Here is a 26221-nt window from a genome sequence, read left to right as displayed (position 1 = left end):
ATCGATCTTAAATATTCAGTTTACTTTTTCCAATATCAAATATCATTAAATATGCCTATTATAAATAAAATTCTATTAATTGAAATTTAATCGAAAAGATAAAATTAAAAGTAAAAGCTTGTATAATGCTCATCCTTCTACATATAATTTTTTTTGAATTTTATAATGCCTTTGTCTTAACTTTTTAATTTTCTACCTTAAATATTCTGCTAATTAAACTCTGTTTGAAATTTTTACAGGGAAAGAAAGAGCGGACTTTAAATTCTTCAAGTAATATTGCTCCTCTCTCTTTTACCGTTTATATAATTTCAGCAATTCTCATGAAAGTAAAAAAAAATCTCGCTGTCTTCATTTAACTTCCTCCGTTTGGCTTCTTTTCGTGACTCGAGCAGAAAAATTCGAAGCGATATCGCTGTAATAGCACGCTACAAATAAGATAACGCCCGCCAAGGCCAGCGCGAAGTCATTAATCGGTAGGCAGAATGTAACCGAACACTGGCTTGTCTCGAATATTGCCGTCTGTTGAATTCATTTGTCGTAACGAGTCGCGGAAGGAAACGATTATTTTGATCGCGCGGACACGCCGATGGACAGGAAGTCATATTAGAATATAATGAATAATGACGCGTATTTTAGAATTAATGATGGATTTATGTGAGTTGTACTGTAGGAACCTGTACCTCTCTCTTAATAACTTATTTCGGTCTTTCGCTCAATTTTTTTTGGAATTTAATTCTGTTTTAGGACTTTGGATGAAATAAAAAAAAAAGAGAAAAGAAATTGCAATGCTTTCGATTACTTTTGCCTGCAATTGAGAAAATTAATTACAATTAACAAACAAATAAATAAGTCAGGAGATCAATATTCGTTATTAAAATGTGCATATAAGTCAATTTTAAACATTCAAAAAATTTCATAAATGTTTGAAATTTTAAACGCAAAATTTCAAATGTATAAAGAATTCCGAATGTTTTCGTTAAATTCTGAATGCGCCAACATTTGCAATGTATAGTTTATATGCTCTGACAACAATGGGTCACTGCACGCCATGATTTATTTGGTCCAGCCTCAGGTACAGTTTTGCTACATGGTGTCCGGAGAAAGTGTGTACCAAAAGCATTTTTTTAACATGTGCTTGAAGCGATTCACTACATATTTTGTTCACTACATATTCTTTTCAAACCTGGAATTTTTTGTAGATTTGGATAGAATACTGAATAATTAATATTGAAAGTTTCTGCTTTTACTGATAATGCCGATGACTTTGGTTGATTAAACTTTTGAAATTGTTCTTTTCTCGTAATTTATTTTGCGATTAAATAACTTTCGTATTTTAGATAAATATAAATTTGTCATTGTGTGGTACATACTTTCTTCCAGGACACAATCTATATTATATCAAAATATAAAAAAATATCTTTGTATTTCTAAGAAACATTTCCTTCACGTGTCTTTTTTTCTTGTCATCAAAGAGCACAATTCCGATTAAGAGGAGGCATAAAAAATGTGTTTTAATGACGCAGTAGCGAATGAAGAAAAATGAATTTTTATCGAAAGTATGCTCTTTGATCGCCAATGTGATACAACTTTATCTTTCTTATAAATATAGAGTGTCTCTGTTCTACCTCATTGCTTTGATCAAATAAAAATTTGTATAAGCGTTGCTTACTGGTTATCCAAAAAATTAACGATGCCAATATCATCAATTACAGTAAAATGGCAAGTTTATCTATTGACATAAAGAATTGTAAGATTATTGACTCAAATATCTCTTATTACAATTCTTCATATACATATATAATTATCTTATCTTTTATTTTTATAAAATAACGATTGAATATTTTCATTAATGTAACATGTTTAACATTTTACACACAAGAATCATCGTACACATGGTGATGTGATTCGTTAGAGACACCCAGTACATTATAAGCTGAACATCGTCAGTAACGTGACGTATACATGTAATTGAAAGCACGAGATCGCACGTTGCGTCAATGGTATCACGTGTTCCTTGGCATTATCTATAATTTATTGTGGGAGTGTCACAATATCGAAGATATGTCCCAAGATATGTTAAATTGTACTTATTACGCAATTATATGTATACGTATGTATATAATAATAATTATGTACAAAAACCATTTCTAAACTTTAAGAAAACTTAAGAAAATATATGAAGCACAACGATATCTAACACTACTAGATACTAAAACATAAAAATATGGAGCAACGAATAATTGAGATTTACGAGATAACGTAAAATCCGTGCAAGGAGAATCTGTACGTTAAAAGAAATAAATAGAAATGCAATTTTATACTTTGTATAATTAAATTAAATAATAGTGCTAAACTCGAAATATTTTGTATGTTCCTCAATTAAATCAAAGTGAAGAAATTTCTTTTTGAAGAATTTATGACAAATAATAACGAATTTAATAGTAAAAAAAAAAAAAAAAAAAATACATGGAAATCTCAGAATATTTAAGTTTCTGATCTCGAAGATCAGATTTTCTTCGATCTCTGTTATTTAGTCTCTGTTATTTTCTGCGCAATGTCGTAAAGTCGTTCCGCAATAAAGCAGATATAGATCTTCCGCGTGTCTACCGTTATAAAGAAATAAAGCGAGCTTTGTGTAGCGTAAAAGCTGCACAGTGGTTTCCGCGGTCCCTTTATTGCACGCGTATCAGCCGCAATAAACGAGCGAATTACCAAAGTGACGGTACAAATCCCGCCGTCTTTCCTCACACAAGGTTCGAAGAACTTAATAGCTTATCTTGGCCGTGCCATTGTTATCAACACGATCGATATTATTACTGCGATTGTGCGCTTCTGCTGACGATTAGCTCTTCGCTTCGTCGCGTATTTCATTAATTATTCCGTCAGCCAAATGAAAATATAATTAGAGTACAGCTGTAATTACTTGGCGCCGTCGAGCCTCCCAAGACAAATCATTCCGATTATATTAAGTTGTTGATAAGTAACTGCAAATTAATTTATCGCGATCCGACAAACGACTTAATGCAACGAATTTCCGTGTTAAACCCTGCAATTAGGTACGACGTCGATGATATGAAATGCTTTTTGAAATGTACATGCAAAATATGAATACCTTAAAACCCGCACGAAGAGGAAACTTTTTCGGGACATTCAGGACCGGGTGACATTCCTTTTAATTCCGATTAAGCTCGTTCATTGTTGAATGTAAATTTTTGCACTTCTATCTTATTCCTAGTATCCTCTCACTAGATTCTTATCTACAGTTCTGTGGTGGCAACTCCCCAATACTGCTGCATTCTCGAAGCGTCCTGCTCCAACGAGTCCAAGCCGTTTCTCTCCTGGATTACGGCGAAATCGTACTCGAGATTGTACGGCATCAACCTCTGCAGGCTACCGAAATAGGCGGCATTCGGTCCGCCGTTCAGCAATCTTCGTCCACTGCCGAAACGGACCATCGGCGGTCGTGATAGCGAAGGATTGAAGGATCGGGCGCTGCCAAACCTTTTCGACAGAAAGGGCAAATTGCTTCCTAGTTGCGGCGTCGACCTTGACTGGCCGCGATGCAATGGCGCCTTCGTCAGCGTGTCCAGCTCTTTGTCAAATAACAGCTGAGTATTCTGCTCAAGCATATACTCCCAACAACGAAATTGCTCCTCGCTGAGAGCGCTAGATCTTTCTGAGATAGCATCTTCTTGGGTAGGAAGGCAAGGTGATACCTTGAAAAAGAAAGCGAGAATTTAAATAATATAGACTTGGTGGTTTTTTTTTTCCATGTCTTTCATGTCTCTATTTCTTTTATTCGTGATCGTATTTGTGTGCGTTTTATGAACACATTAATCGCAAAAGAATCAAACTGTCATCAATTTTTATTGTCGATTTTTGCTACCACAGTAAAAAAACCGCAATTTTTAGCATTTTTTTAGCCAGCGTATTTATAAAAATATTTTTTTACGAAGAAATACCAATGAAGATTTGACTCAGGCTTTACTTTTCGTATGTTGTTTTCTTGCATGAGAACACTCTGGTGAGCTTTATTTGTCGCTCTGGCAGCTGCACTTCCGGACCACATCCTTCCGGATGGATGACGAGACTTGAAAGTGCTGTCGCTGGCTTGATCGGATTGTCCACTTGGCGAACTGCGGTCATCTCTGTACGGAGGACTTTCGTTCTCCTGCGTCGATCTAGAGTTCTTGAAGTATCTTCCAGAACCACCGTGAACCTTGTTGGATCTGCAAATACCAAACAAACAAAAGAAATTTTATTAGCAATTTTTATATTTCATGAAAAATAAAACTCTCAGTTCTCAAAAATAAAACTCTCACTTGTCCCAGTAGAAAAATTATACAGTAATTTTTTTATAAAAAAAAAAACAAGAAGAAAAATTTAGAATAGATAAAGAAAATAATAGTTTTGAAATAAAAATTTTAATTTAATAATATTGATTCATACTTTTTAATTGATGTATTTTTTGCAATAAAAAAAATATATAAAGAATATTTCTTCGAGATAAATAAATAATTATTTAAATGCTTATAGATGCTTATACAGTTATTAAAAATTATAATGTATAAATGTTGCTTTTTTGCATATTTCAGTTATTTTAATATATAAAATTATGATATTGATCAACTTTTCCATCACATTTTATAACAGCATTTTATTACCCTTACCTGCCTACAATGTTTTTCAGCACGCCATTAAGATAATAGCCTTCGCTCGCGTGACAACAGCAGGCTGCCGGTGGTTTATGCGTCGCTGGCGGCACGCAACAAGGACAAGGACATACGCTATCGTTTTGGCTTCGGTTTTTACCAACGGCATGCCTGAGTTCACGCATGAGCTGATCCATGTCGCCCGGGCTCGGTCCCGCCAACCGGACGACGATGATGCTCAGATTGTCTTCCGCGCCGTAAGACTGCGCCAGATCTTGAAGTCTTTTGGCGGCCAGAACAGGACTGGCCTCTGCTCTGGCCTCCCTCACGGCTTCCTGAACGCTCAGGACCTCCCATAATCTTCGATTAGCGACTATGACAAACTCATCGTCGTCTTCCAATGTCACTTCCTCGTATATCGGATCGGGCACCACCAAGGGGAACATGGCAGCATTACCAAGTTGGTTTTTAACTGTTTGAGCTTTTTTAGACTTAGCGAAGGTCAAGGGACCTGCGGCTCTACAAAGGACAGCTTTGGCATCCCCGGTGGAAGCAATTTTCAGAGAATATTTGGTTGAGGATTTTGGATATCCTTGCTGCAACGGTAGTTTCACTATATGAACCAGAGTTGCGTCGACGCCGTACTTTTGGCCCTTCTCCTTGAGCTCCCTGTGTGCCGACAACAGGGTATACTTAAGATATTCCTTCGATGTCTCCCGGATCGTTCGTTCCTCCAGTAAGAGACGAGGAATCATTTCTTGAAGGGCGCTAGGTGCTTCTTGGTTGGAACCACCGTCGAATACGCCGAATAGACCCTCGACATTGCAAAAGGATGGCATTCGCACTTGGGAAATGTATAGTCTATAAGAAAACACAAGGTTTTCAAATTTATTAAAACACATTTTTTGATATTTCTATAAAAATTTTTTCTGCTTAGAAGATGGATGTTGTAATTTTTGTCATAAAAATAAACTTCTTTTAATAAAGAAAAAAAAAATGTCTTTTTATCTATCTCTTTACAATTGTTTATTTATCTATTTTGAAGAAACAGATGCATATAAATAATGTTCTTACTTTTCACGCGAACCCGCCGTTTCCGAAAAACCCAATCGCCATGGTTGTTCGGTGCTCTTCTCCGCTGCGACGATTTCTTGTTGATGTGGATGAGAAGGCAGACTGGGTCTGTTCTGTCCAGACACATCGACCAAAGATATCGGTCTTTGGGATCTGTAGTCCTGAAACTGTCGCGGGTCCACGTGCAGTCGGGAGTTGCAGGATATATCGAGAAATTGCAGTTGAGGTGGTACTAGTGTTGCCAGATTTACCCTGTCCAACTGATTGTGCGCCAGATCCAACACCTGGACGAGATAACTATTTTTATTTCGTTGCGTTCCATAACGTTGCGTTGAATGTATTATTGATATTTTTGTGCCCTTTGCATTTTTATATTTTTTTTCTCCGTTGACACAAGTTATTTATACAATTTATTTATTTATGTATAAAACACACTCCAAATATTGTAGTTTCATGAAATATATTTATACGCTGCTTTAGAATTATTTTATGGAATCAGAATTATTTTGTGGAAAACATATATTTTACAAAAAATTAAAAATGTTGATAATAAATTCAATTATAAATAATAATAATTTTTCGTGGTTTAAGTAGTAAAATGAAATGAGAAAAATAGAAATATAGGAGAAAAATATTTAAAACTTTCATATACTTTTACGTATTTTAATTAGCCTTTTTACTTTTACGCATTCATAAAACATATTTATATATTCTTGTCTTATATTTTATATCTACATTTATCATAGTAAAGAACCGATTATTAAAATTCTTTCGCTTCTTAAATCGACTCTATATAAATACTGAGAATTAACTACTAACATCCTTGAGATTTAATAAATAACGTTTTTTTTTTCTTAAGTAAACGGAGAATGTAATGAGAATTTGAATTGCAATTCAAACTCTCATTACATATCTCGTGAATCCCATGAATGACACTCATACGCGTTTCTAGAATCTTACCTTCAAGGATGCTGTTCTACTGAAGGTGGGACATGTTAATAGTCGATTAGAATGTACGCGCAGCACGCGCAAGTGTCGCAGATTTGCCACGTTGTCTGGAAGGTACTGCAATCGGTTTCCGGACAACACTAGTTCTTCTAGGTCGCCCCACGCAGCTATGCAACTGGAGAATTTTGCATCAATTTTAATGGCAAGCATTTTATAAAATTATTTCAAATCTTATCTTTACATATTTAGATAAAAAAAAGTTTATATGTAATCAAATATAAATATCTTAATGGTATAAATATAATTATATATATAAAATGGTTTTTCTTCTCTCGAATAATCTATATATATTGTATATATTGCGTTCATTATTTAGTATCTGATAGCCGATATAGAATTATCATTGTCCTTCCATTTATTCTTTATAAAGAATGAGAATATACAGCCTCACCTTTCCGGAAGCGTGTCCAGGGTGTTGTAAGCGATATGAAGAATTCTCAAAGATGTGAACTTCGCGAGAGCATCCAGAGCGGTATCAGTCAGACAATTTGCAGTGACATATAATTTCTCCAAGGTGTGCGATCCCTGGTGAATTTTTCCGGCCTCTTCGCGATACGGAAGTTCGGAGAGCCGATTGTTGGAGAGATTCAAAACTTTCATCCTGAAAAAGAATTCAAAGTCTAAATTCCATTGCATTCAAAATATTTACGATGAACGGAACGCGGCAACTTCATTTTCGACATTTAAATATATATATATAAGAACACATTTAGATTTGATTTAACTATTGTGTAAATAAAAAAAGTAAAATGTTACTATCCTTATTACTTGTTCTTATTGCCACAATTTTAAAACAAAAATAAATTTATTTATTAACAAAATTTGGATTATTATATGCAGTATAATTGATGTATCTCACTTCTCTGTGTTCGCGAAAAAACTAGTTGGCAACGTGGTCAACATATTGCCCTGAAGAGTTAAATGGACGATATTCAGTGGTCTCCTGGGTGGTGGTAGTGCTTGTAGTCGATTGTGAGGAAGATGAAGAACTTCTAGTCTTGAAGGTTGCGACAATAACCTGTCCGGGAGAGCCGTGAGAGCGTTGTGTGAAGCGAAAAGGACTCGCAATGCTGGCACTTCAGTCGTCCATTCTGGTAACGTATCTAAATTGTTGCTGAGAGACAAGAGAAAGAAAACGTTTCATGTAAAACAAAAATAAATAAAATAAAACGTACACATTCTCTCAATCTTCTAATATATTATTAGAAATATATTAAACAATTTGTTAAAATATGTTTAAATATTATTAAACAGCGCATTATAATGTATATTATTTTTAAATAATCATCCTAAATAATCTTAAAATTAAAGAGCTCGAATAAAAACTAAAAAAAAAAACATAAATACATTACATATATAAATAGAGTTATTAATAACTTTTAAGAATAGTTAATAGTTAGTATTACATAATTTTTGAATTTACTACTGATATTGATGTATTAATCTATATTGCATTCACTCACTACGAAACATCTAGATGCTCCAGATTAGTTGGCACAGGTTCGACAGTTAGTTTTTTTATTCCTGTAAAAAAATCATTTTTAATTTTATTTAATTCCTCTAATTTTGTTTTTTAATTCTCTCTGGATATATTGAATAATTAATAAAAAGTGCATACATATTATTACATAATGCATGTTAAAGTTTATACTCACTATTGTTTCCTGCAATAAGCGATACAAGATTTCGGCCGCAAAGAGTTAATTCCGTTAAATAATTTCGCCCACAACGTACACTTCTCAATTCTTGCAGAGCACTGATGTCCAATTTTTCAATGCTATTTTCGCTCAAGTCCAGATGCGTCAAATTCTTAGTTCGTGAAAAGAAAGAAATATATTGAGTATCAAATTACTTTGATATTAATTATTTATTAATCTTTTTTTTTTTTCAGAAAGACATTTTTTATTATATATTATTATGTAAATTAGTAAATAAACAAATATACGAAAATTGAGTAAAATAAAAATTTCGTTGCAGATATAAACTTACGCCGTAATTTCCCAAAATTATATTTCCTTTCAACTGATTGTTCCGTAAATTTATCTTGTGCAAATTGCTATGAATGATTTTTTCATCCTTGTAAGATTTTCCATGATCTGTCTTTGACAGAACATCCTGCGGATTATCATATAAATAAATAAAATATCTTCAAAAATTTTACAAACATTTTGGGGAACCATAATTTATAAAATTCAAAGAATCTAGATTTTATATAACAAATGAAGTTATAATTAAGTTATACTTAAAACTGCTATGTGGTTTTTTTTAAACAAAAGAATTTATCCGTGTATTAAAATGAAATCAAAGTTAAAAACTCTTTATAGGTGTATGAAAACCTCTATATACATTAGAATATTAAATTTTATTTTCAGAAAACATTTCAACTTAATAGACATTTTTTCATAATTGTTTTCAGAAATAGTAATATAATTGTTTTAACGTTTTATTGTTCTCAAATATACATATGTGTGTATAAATCTGCTAATACAAATAATGTTTTGATTAAAGAAGAGTAATTTCCTCATTTGATAAAATTTTATAAAATTTGAAAGAAACTAATTACACAGTGAATTTTTTAAGAATATTTCTTTATTTAATGACATCATCATTTTTTATATAAAAAAGTTTAGATTCTTTACAAGTTCTTTATATTAAAAAAATTGATTTGGTTATTAATAATATCACGCGTATATGTATGTTCGAAGAAGTTAAAAAATATTAACAAACTAATTCCTTAGATATTATTAATATAAAAGCAACATCCACATGCACAAACAAAACATATTTTTATCTAGCATGTATAATCAATAATATGTATATTCAGTAGTAAAATGATAACGTAAAACGATAAGCGTTAGACACGTGTGAATAGTTAAGTTCAAGGTCGGATATAGCGGATCAATAAAAGCCGCTCAGGATTCACGTATTTGATATCTTTTACAAAGTTTCCACACTTCATTGTTCTTCCCATAATCTATTTGAAACATTGTTGATTTACTTGTAATTTTTTTATGTACTCAATAAATTCTACTATGTATGTATAATATATAAGTGTGCGCGTGAACACGTGTGTTTTCTCTAAATTTTTAAACGTTTTCTGTATTAAACAGCTGTTTAAAGAAAATCATGTTTTTGTCACAATTTATCAATTTACATTTTATCTTGTACAATTTTTATGAACGGAAAAAAAACAATCATGGTTGAATCAACAAGATATATTTTGTTAAATTTTGGTAAAAATAAACAGAATTTTTGGTTATTACAATCAAATATTTTGATTTGTAATCCAGAATATTTAGATATGATAACTATAAGGATTTAGTTAACACTTTCTGGTTGAATTTGTAAGAATTCTGAATACTATAGCAGTACGCGGCACCGCCGCGTATCAGATGGACGGCGTTCTATTTCACGTAAAAAGAAAAACGGTATACAGTAAAATAAAAGATGTAGCATTATGAGATTTCTCACAGATATTCTAATAAAATGATTTCTTTTACGAATTCCTAAAATTTGGTTCAGAGACGAAATCAAACAAGAGATGTGTCTTGACGTACAATTTTTAATTCTATTCAAAAATTAGTTAAAAAATCTGATAATTCCTATAAGAATTTTTTATTCCACTAGAAACAGACATACAGTAAACTTGAATTTATCAGATTTCTAATTTATGCTATTAGATTTTTTTTCAGTGTAATATATAATCGAAATCAGAATACATGCAATCAAATTTGTGTAATTATCTCAACGAGAAAGAAAAAAACAGTTTATCTGATTAATTTAATGAAAATTATGAATCATTTGTTTTTCACCTGTCAGGTTGTTTGTATACGTATAAACATACACACATACATATATTTCAGATTAATTTAATTAATTTTTTTTTTAGTGTAATAAATCATTTTAAGTGTTTTCAATACTACCATTGATTATCAAGTATTTATTATATTATATAAGAAAATATATTCTAACTTACTGTCAGAGCGAGAGCTCGCATATTGAAAAAGGATGGTACGGTGTTGAGTAAATTTCCGACGAGGGAAATATTCCTCAGGTTTCTCAGCCGTGTCACTTCGTCCGGTAGATCCTTGATGCCATTACGGTCAAGGATCAACTCTTTCAAACTGCAACGTTGATGTTACGTAATTATGTTTAATAAACAAAGATTATACTTTAAATAAATTAACAAGCTGCTTCAAAAACATTATTTAGAAAATATTGATATTAGTATCATTTTTAATTATAATTTAAGAATCTAAGAGTTCAACTTGACTTTAATTAATGTGTGTAGATAATAAAGATACTTTTTATTTACATTCTTTTTATATTTAAATAAGTTTGTTTATTTATTTGTTTCATTAAAAGTAGATTCGTTTCGTTTTCCTCGTTTATCTTTGCAGAATAGTAGTAAATTATTTTAAATTTTTAGCCGTTTCTTTATTAAAAGAAGAATCTATCTGAAAAACTTCATTCATATTAAATTAGAGTTTTTGCGATGTAGTAACAGTGCAGTTTTTAGCTACTGTGAATTGTATCCCGAAGCTTCGGACACGCGAGTCGGTGAACCTAAACGAGCGAGCCGCCCACAGGATGTGCACTTGAGTAGAAAGTTTCGAATTATAGTGAAAACCTTCGTTGCAGTAAGCATCTGTGTCATCGGACAGACTTTCGATTTTTACCATCAAAGCAGTGATGGTTCTTATCAATAAACGTATTTAATCTAACAATTTTGATCTTTTTATTCTATCGTTTAAACCAATTTTGTATAACGTGCTCCACAATTTTTTTTGTTTTTACATCTTTTTCTGTTTTGATATTTTTTAAATAAACATTATTTATAATTATTAGAACATCTTATAATTGATTCTTTAACCTTTGTAATACGAACAATTAAAAATTTAAAAATTCTATCTCGCAAATTAAAATAGTTTCAGAGAAGTATTTAAAACATTATATCCTTAGTAATACAAAAAAGGAAACAAACTGTTAAACATTTAGAAAAAAGCTTACACAAATATCTATAAATATTCACAATTACAAAGTATTTTATATTTTTCTATAATTAAGTAATAAATAAATATTAATAAATAATCTCAGAAACAATTGTTCGTGATAAAAGGTAATTACAGATTATTAAAAAAATAGAAGATTAAAGAATTATTACGTTATTAAATAATAATTGCAAATGAATACGAAGAACAGTTTTGCTACCTGAGAATATTTAACAGTTTAACTGGATACTGGTCTAAAAATAATTTCATTACCATTAAATTAATTATGACCGTTAAATTTGTTATATAGGACGCTCAAATTGGTTGCTGAAATGTCAAAACTTTTACAGCATTGCTCACCACGTTTGAACGTCTTTCATAATTATTTTAATGCCCATGAATTATTTTTAAGTCTGTATTTAGTTACATTTTTAGATACCTCATTCAAAATGGTTTTTTCTTGCATTATTTGAACGTTAACAACGTTCGCTTCACGAAGCTATTGCCACATTATTTTACAATACAACGCGCACTAGTTTCTCACCTGGCTTGGCACTTGTTGATTTTTGATGTTGCTGCGCACACGTTCGTTCAAGAGCGAGGCAGTGTTCAAGTACATGAAGTACTTTCTTTGGTACGCTTGGCAGATACGATTGCTATCATCAAGCAATATTGTTTAAAGCACACTCGTTTCATACGTAGCTATTTTTTGCGAATTCTTTTCTTTCATTGCCATTTTAATTATGCATTATATATTGTGCGGACAAACAATTAAATATTTAAACTCTTCGCTACTGTCTTATCTAGTATCTGGCATAATTTATTTAATTATATTAATTGCTGTGACATGTTGTAGAGTTATTTGAATTGAATAAAGACGCGTGTTATATAAATAAAATACAACGCTATATATTGTACAGATGTTAAAAATTTCTTGTATATCGACGACTTTTTCCAATATTGCATTCCTTTCGAATGCTGCGGAGTCCTGGAATATCTTGACTCATCGCAAAGGATATTACGTCCTCGTTGCGAGCGACATTCTCACTTTACGAGGTGAATTTTTTTGTGAATTGCGAATCATACACCGCGCACGCAACTTTCACCACCGAACACGTAAAATATATTGCGTGGCAAGACCATTAGACTTTTATGATTCGACGATCCAATTTTGAATTTTAATCCCACGGCAATCTTTAAGGATCCAGGCAATCGCGATCGTCCCGATCCTCGTTCGAAAAGTTTCGCCGTATTTCTCGGACCACGGGATTTCCGGCGACGCGGCGCGGGGCGGCTACTCGGAAGCGATCTCCGCGGCTTTTCGCGGCCGGAGATGCACACTCGCGGCGGCTCTTCCGAAGACTAAAGAGGTCGGTCGAAAGGCAAACTTATTTCTCTTGAGGATACCGTCTTGTGGCGAGGGAAGACCGAGGATGGGTTGGCTGACCACTCTGATGTAACAGAACAGAAATTGTCTGCCGCGGCGCGGCGGTGTGCGAAGCGGGACCGAGCGATAATGCGCCGTGGCTTAGACCGGACATGCACCAGCGATGGCCGACACACAAGCCGGTGAAATCCTTGTTACATATAATATCTTAATTCCGCGTGAATAACGTCCCCCGAATTATACCGTTTGAAGTATAATGCGCGATGCACACCGCGGCAGATCTCCGGTGGAAACCTGCACCCAAATATCCCCGGGACGCGGGATAATTTCTGGATACTTGAGCTTTAATGCGTATAATTATACAGAACTATTTTGGATATTCAAATTGTTCATAAGCGAGATAATGTCATTATTATATGATACGAATGGCGAAACGATTTCAGCACACAAAGGGATTAAATGCGTTATCAACGGACGTGTTTAAGTGAAAAGCGAATTCAATTATACCAGAAACCTATAAAGATTTAAGTCTCCATGATCCTCGTAAGATCCTTTATCTTTCGAAGCCTTTTGTTCTCATATCTGGGTCAACTATATTATACCTGGAACGACGGGTGCAGCCGCGTTATCGCGCGCGGAGTCGTATAATCTTAAATTCAGATTTGGTTTTCCCTCGTTTTCGGCGCTTCGTTTGACGCGATCGTCGAAAGTGAATCATGCAAAATTGCCTTAAAGTGCCGGACTCTTCTTGCGGTAGAAGAGAGCGGGGTTAGGCAACACCGGCAGGAGTAGTCGTACGCCGAGGCAGTGGCGCGAGACGGCGAGACTCGGGTGGAAACCTCAGGCAGGCGGCGCACGCGAGCCAAGAAGAGGTGAATGTCTATGGAACTTATGTCGGAGTGAAGTACTTGCCGAGTGCTTCATCCCGAACAATTAGATCTCGCGAGGTCCTCACACTTTAAACGAACGTAAATTTCCAGAAGCGCTGCGTTACGCTGCTGCGATCCATAGTCGGAAGCATCGGCGCGTGAAGAGTAAGAAAAACAAGAATAAATTTCATACGTTTGCTTTGTAATTTCTGAATTTCCGACGGCATTAATATATTACTATTAGTAATATTATTAATATATGTATAACTGGATGTATCAAATATACATAAGTATTTTGCTATTAGTAATATTATTAATGTGTGCGTAACTGGACGTATCAAATATACACATGTATTAATATATGTAATATATAGCTGAACATTTCTTCCCGGGTTTACGCAGAATCGAGTGTAGTTAAACAAAATTTAACGGAGACAGCTATAAAACTTTATATATTCTTTGAAAATGGAAATGTTCTTTGGTCGCCTGAAAGCAGGTGTAGATTTGTAGATTTAATTAAATGTGAAGTATGAAAACAGACGCGGTCCACTTCAACCTTCGCAAAATGCATTAAAAACCGCTTAGCGGTGAACGTAAGGGAAATAATACTTGGAAATTTAGATAAGGGATATCGTTTTTTAAAAAGTACATCAAAATATATCTGCTAACACATATAATGCAGATCTTTCGTTTAGATTTAGAAAAAGGGGGTCAGGGATATGCGCTGTAGCTATATTATACCTTGAGTCGATTATCACTTATGATGGCGCGGTTGAATGGAGATTTTCGTTTATCTAAATAACTATGTATACCTTGCAAAAAGTAAGAGAGGGGCAGAGAGAGAGAGAGAGAGAGAGTGTGTGTCTCCTATCCGTAATGATCACCAAGACTAAATTCCGCAAATTTGCCTTTGAGTTCACCGATGGCGAACCTGTGCGAGGAGCACTTTTACCTGCCATGCGTGTGTGCGCGCGTACAGCGACGTCGTCGTCGTCGTGTTCACACCCCGTAGTTCCTCCTCCCCGTCGTCCTCATTTCCGGTCGGTGGAAAGCGGTTTTCGAGAAACTTTACGTAATCTCCGTCTCGATTGTACATTCCCTCCCCCCTTGCAAGATCAGATTTTTACGTTGTCTAAAATTGCGTGGCGCTAAGAAGCTATCGTATCTTCATGTGGATCTCTTTAGTAGCTCAAACTCAACGATGTAGAATATTTTTAAGTACAGGTTGCATTAAAAATCATGGAGTTTAAAATCATCTGTGTAGAATGGATGGAATGTGGAAGAAAGATTGTATTACGTTATCATAATTTATAAATCATTTTTAATTAAATTAAACAAATTCTATATCTATCTTGACGTAGCAAAAGCAAATCATAACAAGAAAAGGTCAATTATAACGAGCAGACAACTGATGTTATTTGTATGTAATTGATTTGTTTAATTACAGTCAGACGTTTCGGTTTAACCTAACCCTCCTTAGACAAATTATTAAACAATTCTCAAATTTTCTTTTACATTATTTAAAATAGTTAAAACTTTAATTAAACAATTCTCAAATTTACTTTTAAATTTACTTTGACATTATTTAAGATAGTTAATTAAATATCAAACGTAATAAGCCACATCATTATGTTTATTACGGTTTATTACGTTTGATATTTAATTAACTATCTTAAATAATGTCAAAGTGAATTTAAAAGAAAATTTGAGAATTTTCTAAAGTTTTAACTATCTTAAATAATGTAAAAAAGAATTGAGAATTGTTGAATAATTTGGCTGAGAAGAATTTAGTTAAACCAAAACGTCCGACTGTATTTAAACAAATCAATTACATAGAAATAACATCGGTTTTCTGCTCGCTATAATTGACCTTTTCTTGTTATAATTTCATTTTTAATTATTTTTATTTTTGCTTAATAATTAAAAAATTATTTAATAAAGAAAACACGTTTAATAGTAAACATATTTAGAATTTATTTTTGGAGAAATCTATATATATATCTAGATATATATATATCTAGATATCTATATATATATATCTAGATAGATAGTAATTTAGTTTTTCATAAAAATTTAAAAATTATTACAAAATTAAAAATAAATTGTAAATTACAAACACAAAAGATTATTTATCTGATTAAAAAATGAAAAATTCTTGTATAATTCGCTCATTTTGACTGATCTGCAATACGTTAATTTCTCATTACGTGATTCTCATTTCAGAACGGTCTAAAAGCATTGTAATGCATTATACAATTCTCTAATTGATATCATATGTTTCTCGAATTCTAATATTGGCAATCGTCGTACATTTTTTAGAAAACCGGAGAATTAACAGCGCTATTCGATCATTATGGCGCGCATTGATTTTCCATACGAGCCTGTTATCAACACTGATCGACAATAGTGCGCGTGATTAATGTGTTGGTAATTAATTGTACTCCTAGATTGACGCGTATAAATCAGGTAGTATAGAGGGAAAAGCCACGCGCATATTAATTCATACGCCATGCCGATTAATAAAATAGGTATTTCAATTCAGCGATTATTAATAAAAATAATTAGAAAGATTCGTGAGAGTCTCAAGAAGTCGATTATCACGAGCATGTTTTCTTATATAAAACACTTGAAGATAAGAAATGCTATCGATCACAATTTTTTATCAAATTTAAACAGGTAACAAGTGACATAATGCTGATTAAATATTTTTAAGATAACTGCATATCTGGTACACATAAATCTTTTCTACTAACGAAGAAATAAGTGAAATGACCTCGTTTTAATAAGAAATTATGAAGGATGCCTGTGTCTATAAAGATATATAATAAGTAAAAAAAGTGTTTTGTTCACAAAATAAAAGTTCTTTTGTAAAAACACCACAAGTCTCATCTTTTTTCAAAATTTTGTTTTTTTTTCAGATACTTATTTTTTAATATCTATATTTTGGTTACAACAAATAAACTTTTCATATTTTTTTATTATTTGAATAAAAGATAAATTAAATTACTATTTCAAGATTATGTTAAAATTGACTATAATATTATGCAATTACTATTTTCAGATAAATTCTTCAAAAAAACATTTTAATAAATTTTACAAGTATTTTGTACATATTTTTACATGGCCATATGCGAGCCATTGTTTAAAAGTTTACTACAAAAAATACATTTAAGGCGAGTTTTTTAATTCATCAATTGGTTAATCACATTGTGCGCAAATGCAATGTTGCTCTGTAAGAGCATTTATGCATAATGCGATTGATCAATCAATGAATTAAACAAACTCGCATATATTGGAATAAATTACTCAAATGCATAAAAAAATTGAATACAGTGGAGCCTTCCATATGCAAAATAATAGGGAGACAAAATTGTTCAGATAATAGAATAAACACGTTTTTATATTAAATTTCACTTACTCAAACAAAAACTTAAATTTTTAACAAAAAAGATTTCATATATTTAAAAAAACTTAAATTCTTTACGTAAAAAAAAAACGAAATTAATTTCATAGTATGTTATACCATTCGAATAGTAGAACGTTCGGATATTAAGTATTCGGATAATGGAATTTTAGATACTGAAGTATTCGGATAATTGAACTTCGGATATGGGAGGCTCTACTGTATTGGATAATTTTACTACAGATATTAGTTCTCGAGCTTCCTTCAAAACAATTGAATATGTATGATTTGTTATTTACGATTTATTTGTGACTTGTGTCATCATGTTGCTATATTTTCCAGAAAAAAACCAAACTTGTATTTTTTCAATGAAAAAGAAAACACGTTTTTTTCAATGCTTCTTTCTACTAAAAAAAAACTGTTTTTTACATTTCTATACGTATATACATCTCAAAGTCTTGACAAAAATTTAAAAACTTATTTTACACAAATTATTTTAATATTATGTTTAAGTATTTGTATAAAATTTAAACATAATTCTCTTATTGACTTAAAAGTTATTTAAGTTTTTATTTGTTTTTAAGTAAAATTGCGTTTTGTAATATTTATTTGCAAATTTGATAAGCAATAAGTAGCAAATCAAATTTTTTACAAATCTTATCAAAATTCGAATAAATATTTGTGCAAAAATCCACTTACTCTCTTTGAAAGTTCTTTATTTAAAATTGCAAAATATGATAACTTTTGCTACATATAGTAAGTCATCATAAATAAAATTTTTCATTGTCTTCTTTTTTACAACTGATTCAAGGATAAAATTCGGATATTTATGACCAAAATCTTTTATTGTTAATTAGAAAAAAAAAGTCTAAAAAACCTGCAGATTTTTCAATGACTGTAACTAATGTTCGAAACCTAAAACGTTCTTAATCTAATTTCTACTTTCCTCACAAATAAACGAGCAGATAGATGAATATGTAAGTATAAAATTATACACGTACTTGATTAGTTGGCAGATGTCACTCGGAATTATCTCAATCTTGTTGTCGGAGAGATTAAGATAGGTCAGCGCCGGCAGCTCCAGCAGTTCTCTTGGGATTCTGTGGAGATTGTTGCTCTCCAAATGGACGGTATGAAGTTTGGGAAACCTGCGCAGGAAAATGAAGAGTTACGTACAAATTAACTACCAATTAAAGTTTCCTCGCAGTTTCGCCGCGTTTATACAGTCGGACACTCACGCGCTTTTCTTTGCTCTTATCAAAGAAGAGAGTTCATCTATCCGCGCTCTAATTACTCGATATTCCGCAAGAATTAATTTAATTTCTCCTTTTGTCTTTCTTATCAGCTCTTTTTCTCATTAATCTTACTGAAGTCGGAGGGCATTCGGTTACTACTTAGTTTTTTATTCGTCGCGCGATAATCGAAGAAAAATCAGAAGTGACGGAAAACGAATGGAAGAACCGAAGTAAGTATTAAAATTATTCAATATAGGAGCAATTTAATGTGGACACTTAAAAGTATACCTATGCAGTAGCTTCAGATTGTTATCAACGTTAGTGAACTGGTTGCATCCTAACGCGAGCTCTTCTATTGCTGGAAAAGCAATTGCGCTGTCGGGAACTCTTGATAAACCCGCCTTGCTCAAGTCTAATTTTTTGGGGCATGTCGACAACTGCGTAGCCTGTAAAAATACGAAAGAGATGCATTAATATCATAAATATGTTTAACAAGATATAAATAATAAAAGATAAATAAGGTAAATAATATCGTAAATATACGTTAATATCAATAAATAAAAGTGCATGAAAATATTTCTTTTCGGTTTTTATTGCAAGAAATCCTCGATATAATTTTATTAAGAAATATGCGTAATGCACCATTAAGATAACTTTATCGCATCACAAAATTTCACCATTTCGTAAGAAAGACAAATTTATTTCAGGCAAATAAAGTGATCGCTGTTAAACAGATTATTATTGCACAGCTAGATTATCACTGCGATTTTTATCAATCGTAAAACTAGATGCGCCGCGTTTACCTCGAACTCCAAGGAGTCCGTGTCTATGGTGTCATCTCTGTCAAAGTCACACTCTTCCATGATAGCAATCAAATCTCCGACATGCACCATCTTCCGTAATGCCGCATATTCTTGCACATCACACGCGTTTCGCATCGAGAGCTACCGTGCGATTTAATTAAATTCACAATTTATTTTAATGTACTCATCACAATTTATTTTAATGTACTCGAAGTGTAAACTATATAACCTTCGCAGAATGTAACGGCAAATTACAAATTTGCTCACGAGGATGTTGTAATTGCGTTTTTATTCCTTGCATTAATTTTATATCTCTATATTTCGCTAAATGTACGTTGACCTTTTAAAATTGCAAATTGTATTATCTTCTCTAGTTAATGTTGACTTCAGTGACGTATCGTTGATTTTTCATACATTACGGAGCAATAGTTTTGTTCAGATCGATTCGTTAGCACGCCTACAAACGAGAGAGAGAGAGAGAGAGAGAGAGAGAGAGATATCGCTTAATAATGAATCAATAATTTAACAATATCCATGAAACGCGATGATTAATCAGACATAGAGCGCATTGCTCTCGTCGGAACAGGCGTTCAAACGAAACAAACGAACGAATTTTAACATTGTAATTTCGTCACGTTGTTTCGATTTGTTCTTCTGAAAGTTGTGCATTCGAAATTACAAAACGGCCAATCGACATAGCGCAATTATTGGATCGCGTACAAATACGAACAGCTCGCAAATCTAAAAATAGAGTGATATATGATGCGCCCAATAAAATAAAACAATTTCACAATGGAGGTACACGTAGATGTGTGTATGTGTGTGTGTGTGCATTTGTGTCAGAATATATATATATTTGTAATCTTTTAGTAATCTCTCTCTCATTTGCTTGTACGTGTGTTAATTTATTACTCTATACAATATGTGATATGTTATGTCTGTATAATGATCTCATCCTTCTTCAAGTCAAATTCTGTAATAAATTTGAGATCAATAAATATTAAATTAATAATAAACTGATCCATTAAAAATACAGCTTAAATTAAGTAGAAAGTAATTAAGAGAGTAAAAACAAAATTAAATTAATCCAATTATAATCAATTTAATTAAATAAAAATTATTTATTTACATCCTTTGTAAATTTAAATATAAACAAAACAGAATTAAATTAATTTAATTAGAATTAATTTAATTAAATAAAATTATTTATTTATATATATGTTCTTTGTAAATTTAAATATAAATAAAGTGATAAATAAAAAGAAATAAATCTAATAAAATTTACTGTAGAAAATATACTTTTTTTTTATTTTCTCATCAAACAATTTAATTATTGTTTCATTTTTGTTTGCTTTTGCTAGCGCCAACAATAATTCATTCTGCGTTTACATTTCGCTTTTTACAGACTTTTTGTAACTCGATTTGGATCATTTTATCGTTGAGTAATCTGAAGATTATAACGCATTCAACCTTGCTGAACTTCATTGTAAGAAACCGACGTAAAGTAGCGGCGGTGCACGAGCAATATTTGTGCCGACAAGTATTGTTCTGCTCGTTGCCCCGGCTACGAATAGCCTCTCATTGTCCGCGGCGGATTTTCATCCGAACAATGAAGATGTCAGTCATAGCTTTCTTATCGGCGTTAGATTCGTCTGCGATCGCGCGCGGACCTCCCTAAAACAATACGACGGAAAAATCGCTACCGGTATCATTAGAAAGCAGAACGTCGCGCACCAAATCATAACAAAAAGGAACGTGAAAAACTTTACATTATTACATTTAGGAAACAAGAGCTAAAAAGAATTTTAATTTGCAGCTGAGAATATTATTTAAAATCAGAACAATAATTTCTTCCAATCAGATTAATTTTTAATGTACCGTGTCAATTCTAAGAGCGTCACAGAGAAGATAAATATCGAAAAGAAGCCTCGATTGTTCAAAAGTTTTGAAAACTTATTTATCGTTAATTATTTTTGTGGAAGAAATGGTTTTAATTAGAGACACTTTGTTTTATATATATGTATACAAAAAATAAAATTTTCGAGAAGAAAGAGTTTCGATTATCACTATAGAAAACTGCATTATACAATATATATTACGCAACAAGAAATCTTATTCTGTGAATCCTTAATATTAAGAAGCTATCAAATTTCAAAGTCTAGATTTATCAAGTCGCGATAGCAATAATCATTAATAAGCACAATACCCGTCTTAATGATAGAAGAGTCTAAAAATCACAAGGCGAAAAGAAGGGAACGTTAATTTCTATGGAGAAAAAACAATATATAAAATCTTTTTTAATATATTATACATGTGTTAGCTTTTTAACATTATGGATTCGTAGAATGAGATTTCTTATAGCGGAATATATAACGCAGTTTTCCATAATAATCGAGAATCTTTTCCTCGGGACGCCATTAAAGGAAGTGTCAGCGTTGATGAAGGGAAAAATAGGATTACGTGGAAAAGAGAGCGATACCGTGTCGCGGGAAAGAGCTCGAATCGCGTGAGCGAGCACGATCGTCGCATGATGATTAATTTCCGTTCTAGAGGCATCAAATCCGAGAGAAAGTGATTTACGTTTTAGACGTGTGTGCATTACGTATAGTCTTATATAATCGAACGTTCAATGAATTTAGAAGCGATTCTTTTTACACAGGAATCCTCAGGGCATTCATAATCGGGGTTTAAAGTGATCAGATTCGTTCAGGCGTTTCTGACGCGAAGCTCCCAGCATTCCCGTGGTAGTAGATCCCAGATTTACCTTTACTTTTCTATCGTCTCAATTCCACCAATTTCCCGACGATAATTTCCCATTGAAATCCCGCGATCGATCGATTCTACTTTCCGATCGCGACTTTGGGTTCGCTGACCGTCCTCGAGTTTCCATTCGGGAGGGATTCTTCAGTTCCAGGTGGAAGAGGAGGAAGAGAAAGCTGCGAAGGATATAGAAAACGGGCGGAGGAAAAAGAAGGTGAAAAAAGTCGCGCGTAGATGGCCGGTTGACACACGCCGATGCGGTGCCGCGGCGGTGGGTAGAAAACGAGAAGGAAACGAGACGAAACGACGTTTCTAGCTAACGGACGCGCTTAGCCCACCGTGAAGAGACGAGATAGAGAGGAGTAGCGGGGCAGAAGACGAGGAGGAAGGGAAAGAAGAAGCTCCGTGTCCTGGCTGTCTGCACTCTTCGACGATGGCTAACGAGGGAAGTAACTTTCTCGAGAAAGTTCGGGCCACAGTCGATACTGATGCGTCAAGCGAGCTGCGATAATCCCCCGCGCGATAATCCAGGAGGAGGATAATCTAGCGATGGACGAGATCGCAGTGAGAGAGGAAGAGAAAGAGAGAGAAAGAGAGAAAGGTGCGGAAAGCGCGGCCTTTTCTTGGAGAATTACTCTTTCAGCGTTGAAAACTTTCTATCTTCTTTTCCTATTGTCTTTTTTGATTTAAGAGAGCGACCAAGTTGGGGGTCAAGCCTTGTGAGTCGTAACGAAGATAAATAATCCTGAGGATCTGTGCGGATCAAGAGTGCACGCGAAATCAGGGACACTACGGAAATGATGAGTTGTGAAATAGATTCAGCGAGCGCGCGCGCGCGCGCGCGTGTGTGTGTGTGCACGTGTGCGTGTGTTTGACGCACGAATTATTATGAGATATAATTAGCGAGTACTGTTACCACATCGGACGTGAATTCGCTTAACACCGTATACCGTTCGGCACGTGCGGAGTAAATTCATCGTGTGAATTATGTAAACCGTTAAACGAGTCTTCTGAAACATTTGAAGAGAACAATCGTGGCAATTACGGGGAGCGCAGGAGGCAAATTAAGAACGAAAAGTAGCTGATTAGGAAAAGTTGATGACTAAGAATATTGCCTTTAATTGCAGGACACGTTAATTCTTGTAATCGATGATACACGGGCACTTCGAATTACGGCGTTAAACGGTATACATATAGTACAAAACAAGATGTTAATTGAATATTTCTGTTTTATAAAATAAATTTATTTTATTACGTTATAAATTTAAAAATAATTTTTAGCATTTGATTGTTTCTTTTACACTAAGGAAAAAATTACTAAATGTTAATAAATGTTTATTCGAATAGTAATAATGAAATATTTACTAAATGTAAAGATATACGAGTATATCTATTTCGTACAAGAACCACTGATTTAAGTACCATTTTTTTCTCATAGAGTAAATATGTACCGTAAGTAAAAATTTTATTTATATTATTATTCAAATAAATATTTATTAAAATTTAAGATTTTTTCTCTCAATATGTAAACACATTAAAGAATATATTACCGTTTTTGCAAAAATATGCTAAAAGTATCAAACATATTTTCTACGAAAGCATGAATCAACACGTGATAAATCTTTAATGCATTACAATTATTTATTGCAACGCGATTTTGTGCAGGGTACACAGAATACTTTATCAATTATTGAAGCCACATAACGTTATAAAATTATTATGTACGTGTAATAAAAGTTTTACGATTCCCTTGACGCTGACAAAATTTCGCTCAACCGTGATTCTTTTTTAACGTTTCTGCGAAATTAACGCTGGGCCGGGACGGTTTTCGGTTTGTTTAATAATAGGTACGTCGAGCGCGGAGTCAGATGAATCGCGCTTAATCGATTATCGGCAACCGCGTATCGGTGGTTTGCGCGGATGGTTAAAAATTTTGACCGCAACGCATGTTCCGATTAATTTTCCGGCATAGTGCCTAAAGGGAAGCGCGGCAAGGACGTTCAAACGCGATCTCAAGCTTCTTTGATGTTTTGAACTTTTAATTAAATCGCCTGATACATAGCGATCGTGCTTATTTCGGCAATTATTATATTGCGTCGATGAAAACACAGGTATAATTTTATGGACGAGATCACAAAAATCGCGATATCTTATTCACTTCCCTCCAAAATTGTTCAAGTTACTTTCTTGAAGGAAAAAAAAATTCAATCTACTTTTCACGAAGTTAAAAATTTTTGAAAAATTGTTCCCGCATAGTTCAACTCGCCGAATTTAATATTAAAACGCTCCCCCTCCTGCAATTATGCTGCGCTTTGAATTCTCGCAAAGGAGAGACGGACTGAAAATTTGCGAAGGTACGTACTTCCGGGCTTAATGAAAACTTTACGGAATATCTCTACAGCATCCGGGATGAACATCGCATTTCCAACGGGCGTCTTAATTCCATCAATTTCCGAAGTTGAGCACGATCGCGAAGTAACGCTCGTTCATTGAAATGCGAAGCCTCTGGGATACTTATGTACGTTTGCATCCTGCGAGATTCGGAATTCTTCAACCGAACGCGCCGTCGCGTCCCGAGTGTCACCCGAAAAAGACGACCGAGAAGCACTGGTCTAGTTCGTCGTCTACGTCTGTTCGCTGGATACGGAGCATTATTCACGACTACCGCCGGCGCGTCACTGAGGAGTCGCGCGCGGAGACTTTGTCGCGTGTCCCGCGGCACGTAAAGCGGAAGAGAGAACGCTCAGGTGCTTAGAATTGCGCAATTTTTGTGTCTGCTAGACACTTCGGGTTTCAGCCCCGGGACACCATACGAAAGGACGACACGTAGATACCGCTCCGACATTGACATTTAGCCGCTGGGAAAATACACACACACACACAAACACGTAAACACACGTACACGCATTCGTGAGTTGAAATTCTCGACCTCCTCGATCCTTATTCTCAACTCGGCTATGCTATTTTCTTCCTCTATCTAGTTACGAGATAAAAATTCTTAAAAGAAGAATGCAAAATGCCATTGTTTCAATACAGGATTCAGAAGGAGAAAAAAAAGAAAATATACAAATTGCGATGTAGAAGATATTATGGATGAATATTACATTTTAGTTATATGTGAACACTTTTTTATTTTCACTCAGGAAAAAGTTACGGTTAAATTGAAGAAATCTTCTTTTTAACTTGTTTTTTTTTTTTTAAATTGAAGTGAAAATACTTTTAAGAAAAATAAAAATTTAATTCCAAGAAATGGCGTTATTACCTTTTTTTTTAAAGTAAATTATTTGTCCAAATTATTTGTTTAATTTAAATAAATTTTTTAATTCAATAACAGTACTCACTAATAGAAATGTAGGAAATAACTTGATTGTTCTGAATATTTTAATATATTTCTTTCATTTGATTTAAAGAAAGATTTGCGTTACACAACCAAATTATTTCTTCAAATCAAAGGAACTTTTCTTTAACGGTGTAGCAATGCACAAACTTCTTTGATTCAAACCAATATTTTTTGAATCAAAAAAACTTTTCTCTGGATGTACATAAGAAAATGTACACGCAAATAAAAATAATTCTCATAATATAATAACTGTATAAGAACATTATAATTACAATAATATATTAAAAATAAATATTTAAATTTACTAAATATTAAAAAATTGAAACATATCAGCATACAGCAAATTGAGAAAAATTCTTCAATCTCTAATTCGGAGAATCCTAGAAACATAAAAAAACAGGATGCAATTTGCTTATTTTCTTATCAAAACGCATTATGTTCCTATTGTATACGTGGCGGTCAAAATAAAAGTAATGGTGACGACATGGTTGAGTCCTCGCGGGAGATTGGCGACGCGTTTATCTTTTTTCTTCTCTCAATTACGGGGACGCATTGCGCAATCTTCGCGATGCGGCCAGAAGACTTTCCTAATGGCCAATTTGAAGATCAATTTCGCGTGCCCGTACCGTTGGAATGCACGTAACGGTTCGCGTACATTCGCGCTTCTTCGTCTCTTCCAAGAGGAAGAAGAGTTCAGCT

General features: G+C 33.4%; 1 protein-coding gene across 2 annotated transcripts in view; it reads right to left on the bottom strand.

The window, feature by feature from the left end:
* Nucleotides 1-864: 864 nt before the first annotated feature.
* The window catches only part of LOC105197592 (PH domain leucine-rich repeat-containing protein phosphatase 2), a 77902-nt gene continuing 52545 nt past the window's right edge, over nucleotides 865-26221 (bottom strand). For both annotated transcript variants that reach the window (XM_039449545.1, XM_039449587.1), the window contains exons 6-18: nucleotides 18908-19065; nucleotides 18386-18532; nucleotides 10711-10858; nucleotides 8724-8849; nucleotides 8390-8543; nucleotides 8198-8258; nucleotides 7594-7848; nucleotides 7126-7335; nucleotides 6687-6849; nucleotides 5727-6010; nucleotides 4671-5513; nucleotides 3989-4229; nucleotides 865-3716 (exon numbers count right to left, since the gene is read on the bottom strand). In XM_039449545.1, coding sequence (XP_039305479.1) covers nucleotides 3258-3716; nucleotides 3989-4229; nucleotides 4671-5513; nucleotides 5727-6010; nucleotides 6687-6849; nucleotides 7126-7335; nucleotides 7594-7848; nucleotides 8198-8258; nucleotides 8390-8543; nucleotides 8724-8849; nucleotides 10711-10858; nucleotides 18386-18532; nucleotides 18908-19065 — 3249 coding nt within the window. In that variant the 3' untranslated portion in view covers nucleotides 865-3257. The remainder of the gene's footprint in view (nucleotides 3717-3988; nucleotides 4230-4670; nucleotides 5514-5726; nucleotides 6011-6686; nucleotides 6850-7125; nucleotides 7336-7593; nucleotides 7849-8197; nucleotides 8259-8389; nucleotides 8544-8723; nucleotides 8850-10710; nucleotides 10859-18385; nucleotides 18533-18907; nucleotides 19066-26221) is intronic.

This window comes from Solenopsis invicta, chromosome 1, assembly GCF_016802725.1.
Source record: "Solenopsis invicta isolate M01_SB chromosome 1, UNIL_Sinv_3.0, whole genome shotgun sequence".
NCBI lineage: Eukaryota > Metazoa > Arthropoda > Insecta > Hymenoptera > Formicidae > Solenopsis > Solenopsis invicta.
Note: the sequence above shows the minus strand (reverse complement) of the source record. Positions and strands in the feature narration are given on the sequence as shown.